At 38.2% G+C, this 13,922-nt stretch overlaps 1 protein-coding gene across 1 annotated transcript; it reads right to left on the bottom strand.

Annotated features, from left to right (window-relative positions):
• Nucleotides 1-67: 67 nt before the first annotated feature.
• Nucleotides 68-12,417, bottom strand: LOC139679532 (putative short-chain dehydrogenase/reductase family 42E member 2). Its single transcript, XM_071571353.1, has 12 exons — nucleotides 12,377-12,417; nucleotides 10,928-11,163; nucleotides 8,918-9,013; nucleotides 8,123-8,183; nucleotides 6,583-6,701; nucleotides 5,720-5,795; nucleotides 4,441-4,523; nucleotides 3,779-3,916; nucleotides 2,701-2,766; nucleotides 1,822-1,885; nucleotides 1,395-1,468; nucleotides 68-1,183 (listed from the first exon to the last, which is right to left on the bottom strand). Exons 2-12 carry the CDS (start codon nucleotides 11,156-11,158, stop codon nucleotides 980-982), a joined length of 1,212 nt encoding a protein of 403 aa, XP_071427454.1. The 5' UTR covers nucleotides 11,159-11,163; nucleotides 12,377-12,417; the 3' UTR covers nucleotides 68-979.
• Nucleotides 12,418-13,922: the final 1,505 nt, after the last annotated feature.

Below are 13,922 nucleotides of genomic sequence, written 5' to 3'. Positions count from 1 at the left end.
GTGTAACTTCATTAAGATTCATCTGGTCTACACTTGGTACGTACATGTAGCACGTGTAGCTCTCATAGTGCAATCCACTCAAGAAGCAACAAATGTAAGTCTTAACAAGGGGGGAAAGAGAGAGGTTGGATTCTCACTCATGGCTTGGTGCTTGGTTTGCCTGCTCACCCCAACACGGCAAGTCCCTGAAGGCACAGCATGTGCCAGCTCTGGTATGGGGTTATGGATAACGGGACTCCAGGGAGCAGTAACACCTTGCTGAACTCCAACATCTCAAGTGTCCTTCCTCGCCCATCTCACAAGCTCCTTAAAAAGAGTATTTGCTTCAGTTGATATTTATTATTGCTTTGAATGTACATTATTTGATTTACAAACACATAGAATATTATTTATTACATTTTTACAAAGCTTTTGAACAGTAAGATTATTTTACATGAATATGATTTTCAGTCCTCTCACCACCTGTTATTTATAAATATTTACTTTCCATATTTTGGTACTATTTCCCAGGTCTCCATAATTCCTCAGACTGACAGTAGCTGTAGCAGCAGCTTCATCAGAGTTCTTTGGTTACCCTTTTCTTCACTGGAGCTACTGGATTTGCAGCACTGCAGCCCTACGATGGTTCCTCTTCTTCCAACTTCTCACCCTTCTGAATTATCCTTTTTAGAAAATCCCTCAGCATGAAGGAATCAATTAATGAAGATCCACTGAAACTATTCCTGCTTCTGACAGTGGTGAACTCCTTTGATTTGCCACTGTGTTGTTCCTGGGGAACATTTCCCGATGTGTCCCATGTTTTCACTTCTGTGGTTGTTTTTTGTTTGTTTTTTTTTTCTTTCTTAATGAGATCAGAGAGGTGTCATCAAAGTAATAACAATAACAAAGTCCACAGTGGCTGAGGAATGTACAGTGACCAGATCATTAATACTCAGAAACAAAATGAGGCTTTCTGGAACAGATGGGGTGTTATTTGGTTTTAGAAGAAAGAAAGAATGATCAAACTTAACATAATGCCAAAAACAAACACCATCTTAAGGAATGTGTGATCTTCTTGGCAAGTAGGTCTTGTTTTAAGATAATGATCCACAGAATCAGCGAACGAGAATTTCTTTGGTTTGTAACCAAGTTGATTTCGTGCCTTGTCTATTCGGAAAGTGTGAGTTACAGTAACGTTCCACACCTAAAATCCAAAAGGACACTTATGGAAGTGACTTTAATAGCAGATTTTCTAGAACTCAGATGAAAATATATCAATGATGATATTAGAATGGAAACAGAACAGAAAACAACTCTAAAACAGAGAATCCTGTCTGCATCCAAAGGGTGTACCACGTACTTCATGAGAGTTTTGGTCAGAAACATATCAACATTCTCTCTTTTTATATATTTACCTCATTCCTTGTCAAGAAAGGTGTAAAGCTGAAAACTGGCTTCAGTATCAGGTGCAGATATTCCATCACAGTGGCTGTGAAACAGAAAGTTACTTAATGAGACAGACAGCTGGATAACAAACTCAGACAATGCTGACATTGCACATCCTGTAATTCCTATGGGTATCAGAGGATGCAATTGGGGTTGCAGAAGGCAGGGTTTAAGGTATAAAGTGCTTGACAAACTCAGTTTATGAACAGCCTTTAAAATTTATCTAGTAATTAATGCCAAATGGCACAAATTATTATTATTAATTAGAATAATTTTAAGTTACATAATTCCTACAGTTTGGGTCTCTGCATTTTATAAAAACACTGTGTAGCTTTACAGGACTAAAAAAACCCTCCAACAACCCACAATAATTAAGAATGTATTTTATTTTTTTACCTGCTATATGGACCAGGAGAACAGGAATATGTATCCAGGGTTTGCTGTAGCCTAATTTTTCAAACTAGAAAGGGTATAAAACGAAAGAATAACAGAGAACTTGTACCAAATGAGGGTGTCAATGAAACATGAAAATGGAAAATGATAAAAAAGAATGTTCATAAAACATGTATCTAAATTTCTTTTCTAGTTAGTCTTCCTGTCAATACAGATGGTAAGAAATGCAATTGAAACCCACCATTCATTCTTTGGTGCCACCTCCCACCCTTCAGCTGCAGGATAGTAAAGGGGAAACAAGACTCTTTCCAAGGGGCAAGTGACTGGAATCCTTCCCTACAGTTAAATACAGGCCCATTATTCCACTGCAGTCATTTCCCCAGAGAACTTCTCTGTGTTGGCATTGTAGGATCAAAACACTGGCATGCTCCTAAAATCCCACCCTGGTGTTTATGCAAATATAATGTTGCCTCCTTTTAGATTCTAAGATAAGACTCTGAACGGGTTGGCCTTGTGTGCTGCAGCTGATGGCAGGACAGAGAGAAGCAATGGCTCTAAGAAACCTGCCAGATGCCAATGGCAGAACGTGCCCTGCACTGGGAGCTTGCTGCACAGAAATGCTGCTGTTCTACAGCATGTTCTGTACCTCTTGTCTAAATTAACTCAGAACAGTAAGGCCAAATTCCACAGCTATGTGTTGCTAAAACTTCCTTTAAAGCCAGTGGAACTTCGGGAAATGCAGGGAGAACAGGACTGAGTTTAATGTTAAGTGATTCAGTAACTAATGTGCCCTGAACTTCATTTAGTTCATGTGGGTTTTAGTCAGCAGTAGGAGCAGTGCCCATGTGGTCCATCCGAGCTGAGCGTGAGTGCAACACGTACCAAAGGCACGACCCACTCAGAGAAAATCACATTTTCACCATCGTGGATGTAATATGCCTGGCCACTCTGGTAAAGAAGCAGAGAAAAACAGTTAAAAAAACACTATACGTAGCATGGCATTGTTTTTTCTCATACCTACCTGTGTCTTGGTTTTGTGAGAAAACACACATGCATATGGTGAGTGTACCCAGGGCAGCTCAGCAAACTGCCTGCACTGCCCTTCGCTGTGCCCTCAGACACACTTTGGGTAACCTCATCATGGTGAACCACAGTGTGGTGTAGATCAGAGCTCGATTCCACTCTGTAGGAACCCAGCTGTTCTTCAGGATGTGCAGGGGACACAATGACCTTTGTGAGTACAAAGAAGGGGCAGCTCTGGCAGCATTTGACAAACACAGCTCTGAGGTCGAGTTCCAGCTGTGCTCTGGAGGAGGAGCCTGTCCAGCTGTGAGCACCAGGAACACCCGAACACCCAAGCAAACCCTGGGACTTTGGGAATTAATGTCAGTCTAAAACAGCTGCATATGATGGCACCTGTGTCTGCACCTCTTGTATGTTCCTATCACTGTAAATGAATCTGGAGCCTTCAGGAGCTGTGAATGCAACACTGTCAGTTCTATGATGTTTCACAGTCCTCATATTGCTGGTGCAATTATGACCAGTAGAAGAAAAAGAACAACCTTTTGAAAGTGTTCATTAATTTTGTATATCTCTTTTTTGAATTCTCAACTCTGAAAATTGAACTGCCTCAGAACGATTACTCTAAATTTTTTAGATGTCTAGGATAAGAATTTATTTTCAAGAGAATAACAGGATATATAGATTTTTATGATGGGGAATATGGTAAAAATACTGTTTCCTTCAATAAAACAGGAAATTATATATTTTCAAAGCAGAAAAAAATAATCAAAATATTAGCCAAATGTATTTGCATTTGCACTGTCCATGTGCTTCTGGAGCCACACGCCATTTTTGAGAATTTAGCATGACTTTTTGGAGACTGATCTCAAAACATCAAAAATTAAACATCTTTGAGAGCTAAAGCTATTGGGACACAGCGATTATATTGTTTACTTACAGCTACATAACCCTTCTCAGAGGTGAGAGCTTCAGCAGCCAGTAAGTGAGCTTGGACTAGATTTCCTATGTGAACCCAGTTCATCTGAACTTCATGATTCCCAAACTTGAAGTTAAAAAGTCTCCGCTGGATATTTATCTGTAGAAACAGAAAACATAGGATAACTATGTTATTCCTTTATTATGCAGTATAACAGTAATTTTGTCTCAGCCCAAATACTTAGAATTTGCTGTGTTTGTGTACAATTACAGCACATGAAATGTGCCACAAGGAAAAACCCAAGTAGTTGGTGGTTTCATAAATCAAAGACTGTTGCACTGATAGACAGTGGCAAAATAAGCTGACGTTATAGTGTTTAGCAGAAACCAAAGTGCATATTTGAAAGACAGTATTTCCATTAAATGATCAGGGATGCAAACCTAGTTCTTCTACCATGGCATTTCAGCCTTGCACTTTTTTCTTTTCCCTGAAACTCGATCCTGGTCATGTCTGCAGTGCTCGATTCCTGCTCTCTGTCACCCTGCATCACATCACCTGTCCCTGAGCTTTCACAACAGCCTTCCTGGAGCAATGGTTAAGAACTGCAATCAAGGTACTTCCACTTGTGTTATGCCCTTACAACTACTTGTGGTGTCCTCCAGAGCTGACTACAAAACACATACGGCTACTCGAGGCAGGTGCCGCTGCTCTTCTGGTCCGTAGATGCCCGGGGGGCGCAGCACACACGTGTGGAGCTTGTCCCCTCCTGAGAGAGAGAACAACATGGCGCTTTCAGACAGCTTGGATATCAACATATGGCTGACACACATGGCCTGAATTTTACACTGTCAGAATTAAAGCTCAGTCTGATCGTTCTGTGTGATTTGGCTTCCTAGGAAGTTGATTTCATTTCCCTATAAAACTGGGATCAGTAGCAGTGAAAGAACTGAGCTTAGGAGCTGAAAAACCAAATCCCACACAGAAGTTTGAATAGAAACAGGACAAATCAAACTTTCCTCCTGGTGGATTGACTCTTACTGTTTGTTACAGAGATGAGTTTACAACTTATGTCTGTCCATCCCTGTAGACACATGCAATACTGGCAGCAGATCATTCTGTCTGCTACATCCAGACACCTCTACCTGGCTCTCTTGCTGCTCCAGGGCACCACCAAGGAAGAGAAGAGGTCTCCTAAACAGAGGCTTTCAAATGAGTTTGAATATTTCAAATCAAAATGAATACCTTAAGTTTGGCATGTGAATCAATCAGCAGACCCCTCTGACTCCTGAGAATAGGCACAAGGACACCTTTTGTATGGCCAAGAGTAGCAGGTGGTAGGGCTTTGCTCAGGAGTTAATCAAGGATGGTAAAATTGAATCTCCACCTAATTTACCTTTGCCAACTTTTCAGTTAAGAGAAATCAGTAGGAATAATGAAATATTTATCTAAAAGCAAAGTTAAATATTTTCCTTACCATGTACAGTTAGATTTTTAGCCACAGCTATTCATGCAGGTGTGACTTTAGAAGCCAACATGCCCCTGATATTGTCAGTCTGTTGAAGAACTGCAACTGTTCTTGCCAGACACACAAACCTTTGGGATTACAAGAATGACCCACTGGACAGTGATTACAGACTGGAATTATCAGAGAAGCTAAAATAATAGATTGGATGGGGAATGAAAGCACAAATCCTGTACCTCTTGTAACACTGGTAAACTTTTAAGAGGATTCAAAGAAGTAAGGTTAAAATTTCTGAATTGCCTCATCCATTGTTTGCATATAATCTCTTTTCTGTCCAGGTACTCACAAAATTAATTATCCACCAAGGGGAAAAGTAGAAACAAACAAAATAAATCTTTATTTCAGTTAATGTATTCTATTTATTGTTAAATGTGCAACTGAGAAAGGAATACCCTTTAGCAGTACTAATGACAGGAAACCCCCAAATGCTTTATATGTACCTTTGAGTAAAGTTCCATTAGCAGCAAGAACCATTTGGTCTGCAATTGCCTTGGTTCTAGAATAATGATTAAATTGCTATAAAAAAGGCAGAATACAATAATTTTAACGACATTATTGCATCTGTAAAGGCAAACACTGTTTATGACTGATAACATTTCAATCTAACCAGCTCCTAGATATCAGCTGAGCAAAACAGAAGTAGAAATAAAAACAAGGTTTAGCAAATATATACTTTGTTCATGGCAAAGAAATTTATCAGACATATTTTAGTGACACAAGTTTAGCTTCAGAGTGCATTTAAGTCCACTAGTATTTACTTATCTCACTTTTTGTGCTGGTTGTAGTGAAAAAAATACTACCAAGCCAAGTGTTCTGGTGGGACAGATATTTTTTTCAAATTATCCATTTTGAATTGAAAAAAGTTTTTTTTTAACAGTACATTAAATATTAAACTAAAATTTTTGACATGCCAAAAACCATTTCCATTTCTTACTGATTTGAGAAGCTATAAATAACTCTCTCCCAAATAGTGCATTAACTTTAACAACTGCACCCAAGTGTGTTTAAACAATAGGATTCTGGACACAGTTGGCACATTCTGGTTTAGTGATTTCCACACGAGGTTGTTTATGTCTTAGTCATTTATAGGTGTTTTATCATCTCACATCTGTCTAGTTAGAGCAGATTAAACCCACTATGATTCGATTATTTCTTCATTGATCATGGGTCAGTTTATATAAATGAAAAATAATTTCATGGAATTTGCTGTGATGTACAACAAAGCAGCTCCTGCCCTCAGCACAGCCCTCACACAACCTGCCCTCCCAAGCACAGGAATCCACACCCTCACTGAGCAACAGACCTTTTCCAGTGGAAAATACGGCACAGTCTCTTCATCTCCTTCCTCAATAGGATTCCCTCCAAACACCACGTTCACTGTACTGGTATATATCAGTCGAGGGATATTTCTTTGTTTGCAGACTACAGTGAGAAACAAAATAAAGGATTTTAAAACAAAAACAAAGAGTGAGAAATAACACATGGACCAGCAGCTTTTCTTTTTGAAAACAAACATTACATTTACAGAAAAAAGGTAGTATTTTCATTTTAACAGTAACTTACTGTTTAATATAGTATTATCTTTCACTCAGCTGGAATTTTTCATCCCAAATATCTGCTCTGCAAATATTACATTGTGGTCACCAAATGCATTGTGATTAGGTAATAACTAATCACACCACCACTGGATTGCAGCCACCAATTGGATAGAGGAATCTCTTGGGGGGGGGAAATTCCTCCTTCAGAAACATTCCTTAAAACATGTTCATTTTACAAATGGAGTCAAAAGGACGTGAGTAAGAACATCTGTTGTGGTCTAGCACTGCCAGTGTATAATCAGTAGTGCTTTAAATACAAATGAAATTAATGTTCTTTACAAAACAAAGCCTTAATTAGGAATTCCAGTCTTGTGTGAAAATATTATAACTAAATTCTGCTGCATGTATGTCATTGCAAACTTGAATAACACAGATTTCCTTTTCATTTAACAGTATTTCTAAAGTTCAAGTGAATTAATATTCAAAATCAGGACTTTTTAGCATCTGCAGAGGTGTCTGTCCAGCTGGCTCATTGGCTCCTTTTGAAAATAACGACTATAATTACTGTGTTGTAAATATTTGGAACAAAATACAGTAACAACATCTGTTATTACAATGTTGATGAACAGGTTGGTGCTTCTCCTACACTCTTGCTGAGAGCCTGTGGAAATTTGACATGACGTTTTGGTGGGTTTGGAGGCTGGGGTAGGAAAAAGGGAATATGTGGGAACCTCTTCCCTCCAACTCATGTAGAATTTTACTTGCCTACTATTCCATTTTGCTTTTTTTCAGTAGTAACATACAGGCAGCATGAAAATTGGTCTAAATAAAAACTACTTTTGCCATTCTATTTTTTCCTTTTTATTCCTCATTTGGTTTTTGAGGGAAAAAGAAGGAGAAAGCAGCTTTGGTATTTATAACACGCTTCTTTCTGGAATTGAATTTACAGAAAGAAATCCACTGGCATTTTCCAGAGACAGTAGTTAAAAATCAGTATATAATAAAAAGGATCACAAATGAGCAGAAAGAATAGGAAGTTTTCTATCTTAATGTGATACACTTCAACATCTGTGGGACCTGTTAGTTACCAAATGTTTGCAACACAACAAACAACACAACATCTCTCATATTATTTCTGTGAGGAAAGAGGGCACTGCACATCGAGTTTAGTTTTACATCATACTCTGAAAAGAAGGAGACAAGAGGCTCATTTTACTGCCCAATCTTTACAGGGAACATCCAGTTAGAAGGTTTTTTAATTCAGGGTTTGGATCAGATGCAAAGAAAGAAAAACTGGGTACTTACCTTCAATTATTATTTTTGTGCCTCCAACATTTATGGATTCAATCTGATCTTTCTGTTGAAGCTGGAAATGGAGTTTGCACAAGATTTAATTTACTGAACAAGTCACATTCACAATACAATTGTTACAATTGTCAGATCTAGAACAGCTGAGGCCTTTTTGTGATGGATGTGTCACAGTTCTCTGTCTCTCTCACAGGGGTGTCTAGCAGTTCTCATTTTTTTATCTTGTTCAGTTGAAAAATGAAAGGTAAAATGAATCTAAAAGGAAATTATAATGCTTCAATATTTTGATAATCCATGACACAGAAACAAGAATTACAGGTGTGGGGTTTGCTCCCTGAAAGCTCCCACAAAGTCTTGTTCCAAACTCTTCTGTTTCTGGAAATAAATTAGTAGTTTCAGGATGTTTTTAATAAGAGTCTCTGTGATTGTCACTGTTACTCAGCACAACACACTGATCTGTTGTTTTGGCTTCTTGTGACTTGAGTTCACAAGAAGAAAAGGCATCACCATTAGTTCTAGAGCAAGACTGTCACACTTCTCCAGATTAGAAAAAAAGGATAAACCTTCTTCTCCAAGATCTTAAAACCAGGATCTCATTTTTCTAAAATATTTTGTAGTACATTAGTTTCATGCTTTGACATTTGTTACTTTAGAAATACCTCCCTTGTTGCCTTGTTGACTTTTCTAACCCACTTCTGTCTGACATAAATATCACAGAATTACATTCCTTGCTACATGCAGACAATTTTTAGTTTCTCAAAAATAACAAAATGTTAGGAAAATGGTACTTGCTTGTTCCAATCCTGACATTCCACATGCAGCCACATGAAAAACACAGTCCACCCCTTCACATGCTTTGAACACTGCATCATAATCCCTCACATCACCCTGCAAAAGGAGAAAAGAATCAATTTTTGACAGGTACAGATCCTTACATTCTATATAGAATTATTTTAATGCTAGCTATTAATGAAAATCCAAAGATATTCTGATCTATTTTCCACACTAGTATTAAATAAAACATTATAAACAGGGTGAAAAATCCATGACTAAGAATTTTGTCAGTGTTTTGCTGCAGAGCAAACATGCCTCTTGTTGGCATATTTTGGCCCTGAGAGCTGGCAGAACTTGTCTGACTGGAATGGGAGCAGCACACGCTCCAGGGCTGCAGAGTGAAGGCCCAGGGACACAATAATAAATAATAATAAATCACAGCAGGAAGCGTTCCATTGTTTGCCAGGGAATCACCAAGTAAGAGAACCCCTTTGTAGCCACCCTGACATGTGATTTGTGCTGTCTTCACGAATGTCTCTGTCCATCTAAGGTTTATTTTAGGTACTTTGTATGATAACTTTAATTACAGCTTAAATTGAGATTAAAAAAAGCAGTATACACTATGTGTATTGCATATATTATTAGTGTACATTAGTGCATTGTAATCACATTTATGAAATTCTGTGTATCACTGAACACACACTGTGTCCTATGCTGGGGTTAGAATATTATATTGCATTTTTGTATAGCAGGCAATACTATATTAATAGTACTCCACATACATACAGATATCAATAAAAATACACCTTTATTTTCAGAATTACAATATTGCAAAATATTAGATGTTATTTAATTTACTGTAATAAACTTGATAGAATAATCCCAAAAGAAATGGCTGGAGGTAATACTGAGGTAATCTAATCAGTCTTTAATTGTCAACTTTTTCTTCAGAGGTTGCAAAAGTATTTTACAAGAATAGCTGATTTACACTTCCCACCCTTAATCCAGTGCTAAAATTGCTAATTGGTTTATCCTCATTAGCTATCTCCAAATCACTGATCTCAGGTTTCTGAAGTGACTTATTACTTTGTTTACTAGAACCCCATAGGTCCATTTTCCAGATAACTCACCTGTACTTTGTAATATTTAATATTTTTAAACTGAATTATTAAAACCCCCTGTTCTAGAATATAATTTGTGGGATCTTGATTCTCCTTTAGCAGATGTAAATTGCCATCAGTCCACCAGCTTAAATTGTTAAGAATCAAAACCAATCAGTGCTCACAAATGGGTGCCCTGGGAAAAGCATGAACAGGACAAGCACGTGTGACACTTCCCCCCTGAACACTCTTCTAGTCTCTAAGTATCTTCATTCAGAAGATTTCTTGAGCCTAATGGAGCTTGCTTATTCAGTGATCTCCAAAGGAGGTACATTTTTGGTGAGGCTTCGCACATGCCTTTTACCCACTGCACGAAAAACGTTGTCATTTTGTTTGTACTGAACTGGCTCCTCCTCATTTCCCCTGTGGCCCTTCCTTCTTGTTCCAGGAAGGACAGTGAACAGTCAATCCCAATCCATCTCCGTGCCGCTCACTTTGGAGAGCCATCCCAAATCTCCTCTTTCCCACACTGGAAATCCTGGTTTCCTCACTCATTCTCTGCACAGCAGTCATTCTGCATTTGTGAGCACTTTTATTGCCCTGTCTTCACTCTCACCTTTTTCCTTGAAATAATTTCCCCATCAGCAAACTTTGTGCCCTCCCTGTTCAGTGTTTCAGGGGGTGACCTCCGTGTGTGCTGAGTGGCAGCTCCCAAATATCGCTGGTGATACAGACACTGACCCCTGGCAATGTTTGCCATCTCTAATCAGTTATTTATACACGTGAGCACCTTTTACCATGACTTCTTATCCTTCAAGGCTTTTCAGGAAATGTTTTAACCAAAGATCCTTAAGAGGAAGCCTTGATAATGTGCATCCAAGTAGTAGAACTTTGTTTCACTGACATTAAATACATCATTTCAACATACCTTGAAAAAATCCGCTCCGGTTGGGATTTCCCACTTGGGTTTCCGTACATCAAACAGAACAACAGCAATTCCTGACCTAACCAGGGCACATCCCAGGTGGTACCCCAGGTAGCCTCCACCTCCTGTCACCATTGTCCTTGTGCTGCTGCTGCCCAGCTGCCCAGCAGGCTCCTGCCCTGGGCTCTCACATGCCTGGCTGCTGTGGAGCTCCTCCGGGGATCCCTCTGGCATCACGGCTGCAACAGAGAACGTCTCATGGAAACTCCTGCACAACACTCTGAGATCTGGGTAATTTCAGTAACTTTCACATTACAATGCTCCTTTTGTGACTATACTGTTTTTATTATCCTAACATGTTTAAAATGTATACATTAATTGTGGTGATGGGCTTTCTATGTACAATGAGTCTGAGTATTTTATAGTCCAAGACAAATTTTCCTCATACTTAGAAGTTTCATATAAAGAGATTTTAGATCCATTTTAATTACCTAACCTTAACAGGTATGATTACATTTTCAAATGCCTGATTTAATCAAACATTTTAGTCTTGAAAACTCACTGACTTCTGATATATTAATGCCACATAGATGTTACCCTACTAGTCAGGAAAATAAACCAATACATTAGATAAGGAATATAAGAAAGGATGCATTCTACTTTTAAAATCCACTTTATTTCACATTTGGGTCACAGTTCTTCAGCAATGATAAAAATAACATATATAATATATAATAATTTATAAAATAATTTATAATTTTAAGGTTTTCTGGTTACACACTAAATACATTCAGTTTTCTGTCCAGTTCTCTCTAACTTATCCATATTGATCTCATCAGGGCATTTATACACAGGTAAATCAGTGCAAAAATTAGTGTAAAATACAAGCTCCTTATGTTGAAAAATATCCTGACATTTCAAAGTGAAAAATAATCCACATTTCCAAACAAAATTTTTTAAAAAGCATCTTTTAATACACTGTAAAGAGAACTGAAGTTTATCACAAATACCACAAAAAGACATTTGAAAAGTGGTTATATTTGAATACTTGTAATTAATAACTCTTTACATTTTAAGTAAGCCTGAGGTTATATATAAAAGTTACAAGATTTTTTCAAGAAATCTTTTTCTTAAAAAGCACTGATGGTATTAATGTATTAATCTGCTTCATGGAATTAGAAAATTACTAATTTTTGAACATAAACAATTTTATTTAAGAAATACTTCTTTCCAGAATCAGTAATTTTATTTTTTTCTCTGAGTTTGTAGGAGCTATTCTGATTTATTAATGTATTCTGCACTGTGAGCATAGTTACATCTCAGGCAGTGTGAGTTGCTCTTGGCTCCCCTACTGTCATTTCAAACATTAGAAATGCACCAATTGTTTCCCATAAAAAGTTAAAGAGTCAAACATTTCAGGTTTTTAAAAACAGATAAAGAAGTGGTCAGTACCCTTGGTAGAATGCTGCTGTCAGCTGTCCCAGTCCTTCCTGGCCAGGTGAGATGCTGAGTTGTCTCCTTGCTGGACAGTCAGTAACTCCAGGGCATCAGGAACTCTCGGGACAGGGATGTTCTCGTGTGCTCAGGCCCTTTTGCTGTTCGTGCTCCTTTGTAGCTGGTGGCTGGGCTGGGAGCCAAGAAAGGGCAGGGCTTAATTAGTCCATAATTTACGTTCCTTTTTGGGAAAAAATAAAGCATTTTCTCCACATCAGACCCTCTTACTGTTACCTGTTAGAAGTGTAAGACATTGGACAACACAAATATACTATTGGTCTCGCCTTTCTGTAGATGAAATGTCCTAGAGAAGGCACAAAACTGCTTTTTGGCAGTGGTACCCAGCACTTCCATCCTGACTTTTCTACCTTCATCCCCAACCCAATTCTGTATTTACAAAGAGGACTAACTGTAGGAATAAGGGTTGTTCTCTGGCTTCCAAGATGAATGAAGGCAGTAAACTGACTCGTAGACAACACAAAAGGAAAAGGTGATTTACTGTTTATGCATTTAAAATGAACGATAAATTAATTAAATAATAATTATACAAGTTCTCTGATCCTAAGATTTTAAAGCCCTTGTAAAACAGATACCCTTTTGCAAATTAAACAATGAGAAATGAAAGCCAACATTTTTAAATGGGTGTGTCTAAAATGAAGTCTCAAGGCAGTGGTTATGATGCTAAAGAAACACTCCCACATCTAAATATAAATGACTACAATTTTCAATGTTTGCATGTTAGAAATATCTCAAGTTCATAGGTGGCCTGGCAATTTAAATGTAATTTAATGTTCATGTGCTGACAAGAACTCAAACTGACACCTAGGCAGGTATATTTTAGCATAACATACATGTTCTTAAGTCCCTGTAGTTGGCATTAAACCCAGAGCCTTTGAACCTGTGACACTAATCTGCACTTCTCGAATTGCCAGCTGAGGACAAACCCAGCTCAGAGTAAGACCCCACAGAACACCAAACTCTCTGACTCTGTTTTGAGCTGTCCACAGCACTGAGAGCTTTTATCATCTAATGCAGGAAATAAAGTGCCCATTCTATCCCAGAACTACTCCAGAACTCCCTCACAACTCAAAGCAGCTGCTCATCTTGCTCATGGATATCAATCCCTCATTCTTCAGTGGAATTCAACAGAATGTTCTAACTTGGCTTTGGGTTCCACCTTGGCCAGAAGTGAATACCTCAGAGGAGTTTTCAGAACTGGTATTTTGTCCTCTCCTCTCTTTAGTGAAGAGGGGTGGCCATATTTTATTCAATGCTAAGTGCTTTTGACAGAAACAGAAGCTAAAGTTACATGGAGAAAAGCTGCTGCATTAAAATTGGAGCTTGCGTTTTGAATCACAACTCTATACTGCTTTTCCTCCTTTTTCTCCTATAACCAGGCACTGTCCATGCAGGGACAGAGAAACAAAGAAAACATCCTGTACTTTGTAGGAGGTGACTGTATAAAGTACAACTGGAACGTGTCAGCAAGTTTGTCTTACACAAG

This window comes from Pithys albifrons, chromosome 16 (assembly GCF_047495875.1).
Source record: "Pithys albifrons albifrons isolate INPA30051 chromosome 16, PitAlb_v1, whole genome shotgun sequence".
Lineage (NCBI taxonomy): Eukaryota > Metazoa > Chordata > Aves > Passeriformes > Thamnophilidae > Pithys > Pithys albifrons.
This window is presented reverse-complemented; position numbering and strand designations above follow the sequence as displayed.

Excerpts from the sequence above, each read along its gene's own strand:
- LOC139679532 (XM_071571353.1), bottom strand. The coding sequence starts at position 11,158 with ATGCCAGAGGGATCCCCGGAGGAGCTCCACAGCAGCCAGGCATGTGAG. Across the intron at positions 2,767-3,778 it reads CTGAGAAGGGTTATGTAGCT|AGTGGCCAGGCATATTACAT; the intron begins GTAAGTAAACAA and ends CTTCTTTACCAG. Across the intron at positions 1,184-1,394 it reads CTTTCTTGACAAGGAATGAG|GTGTGGAACGTTACTGTAAC; the intron begins GTAAATATATAA and ends TTTGGATTTTAG.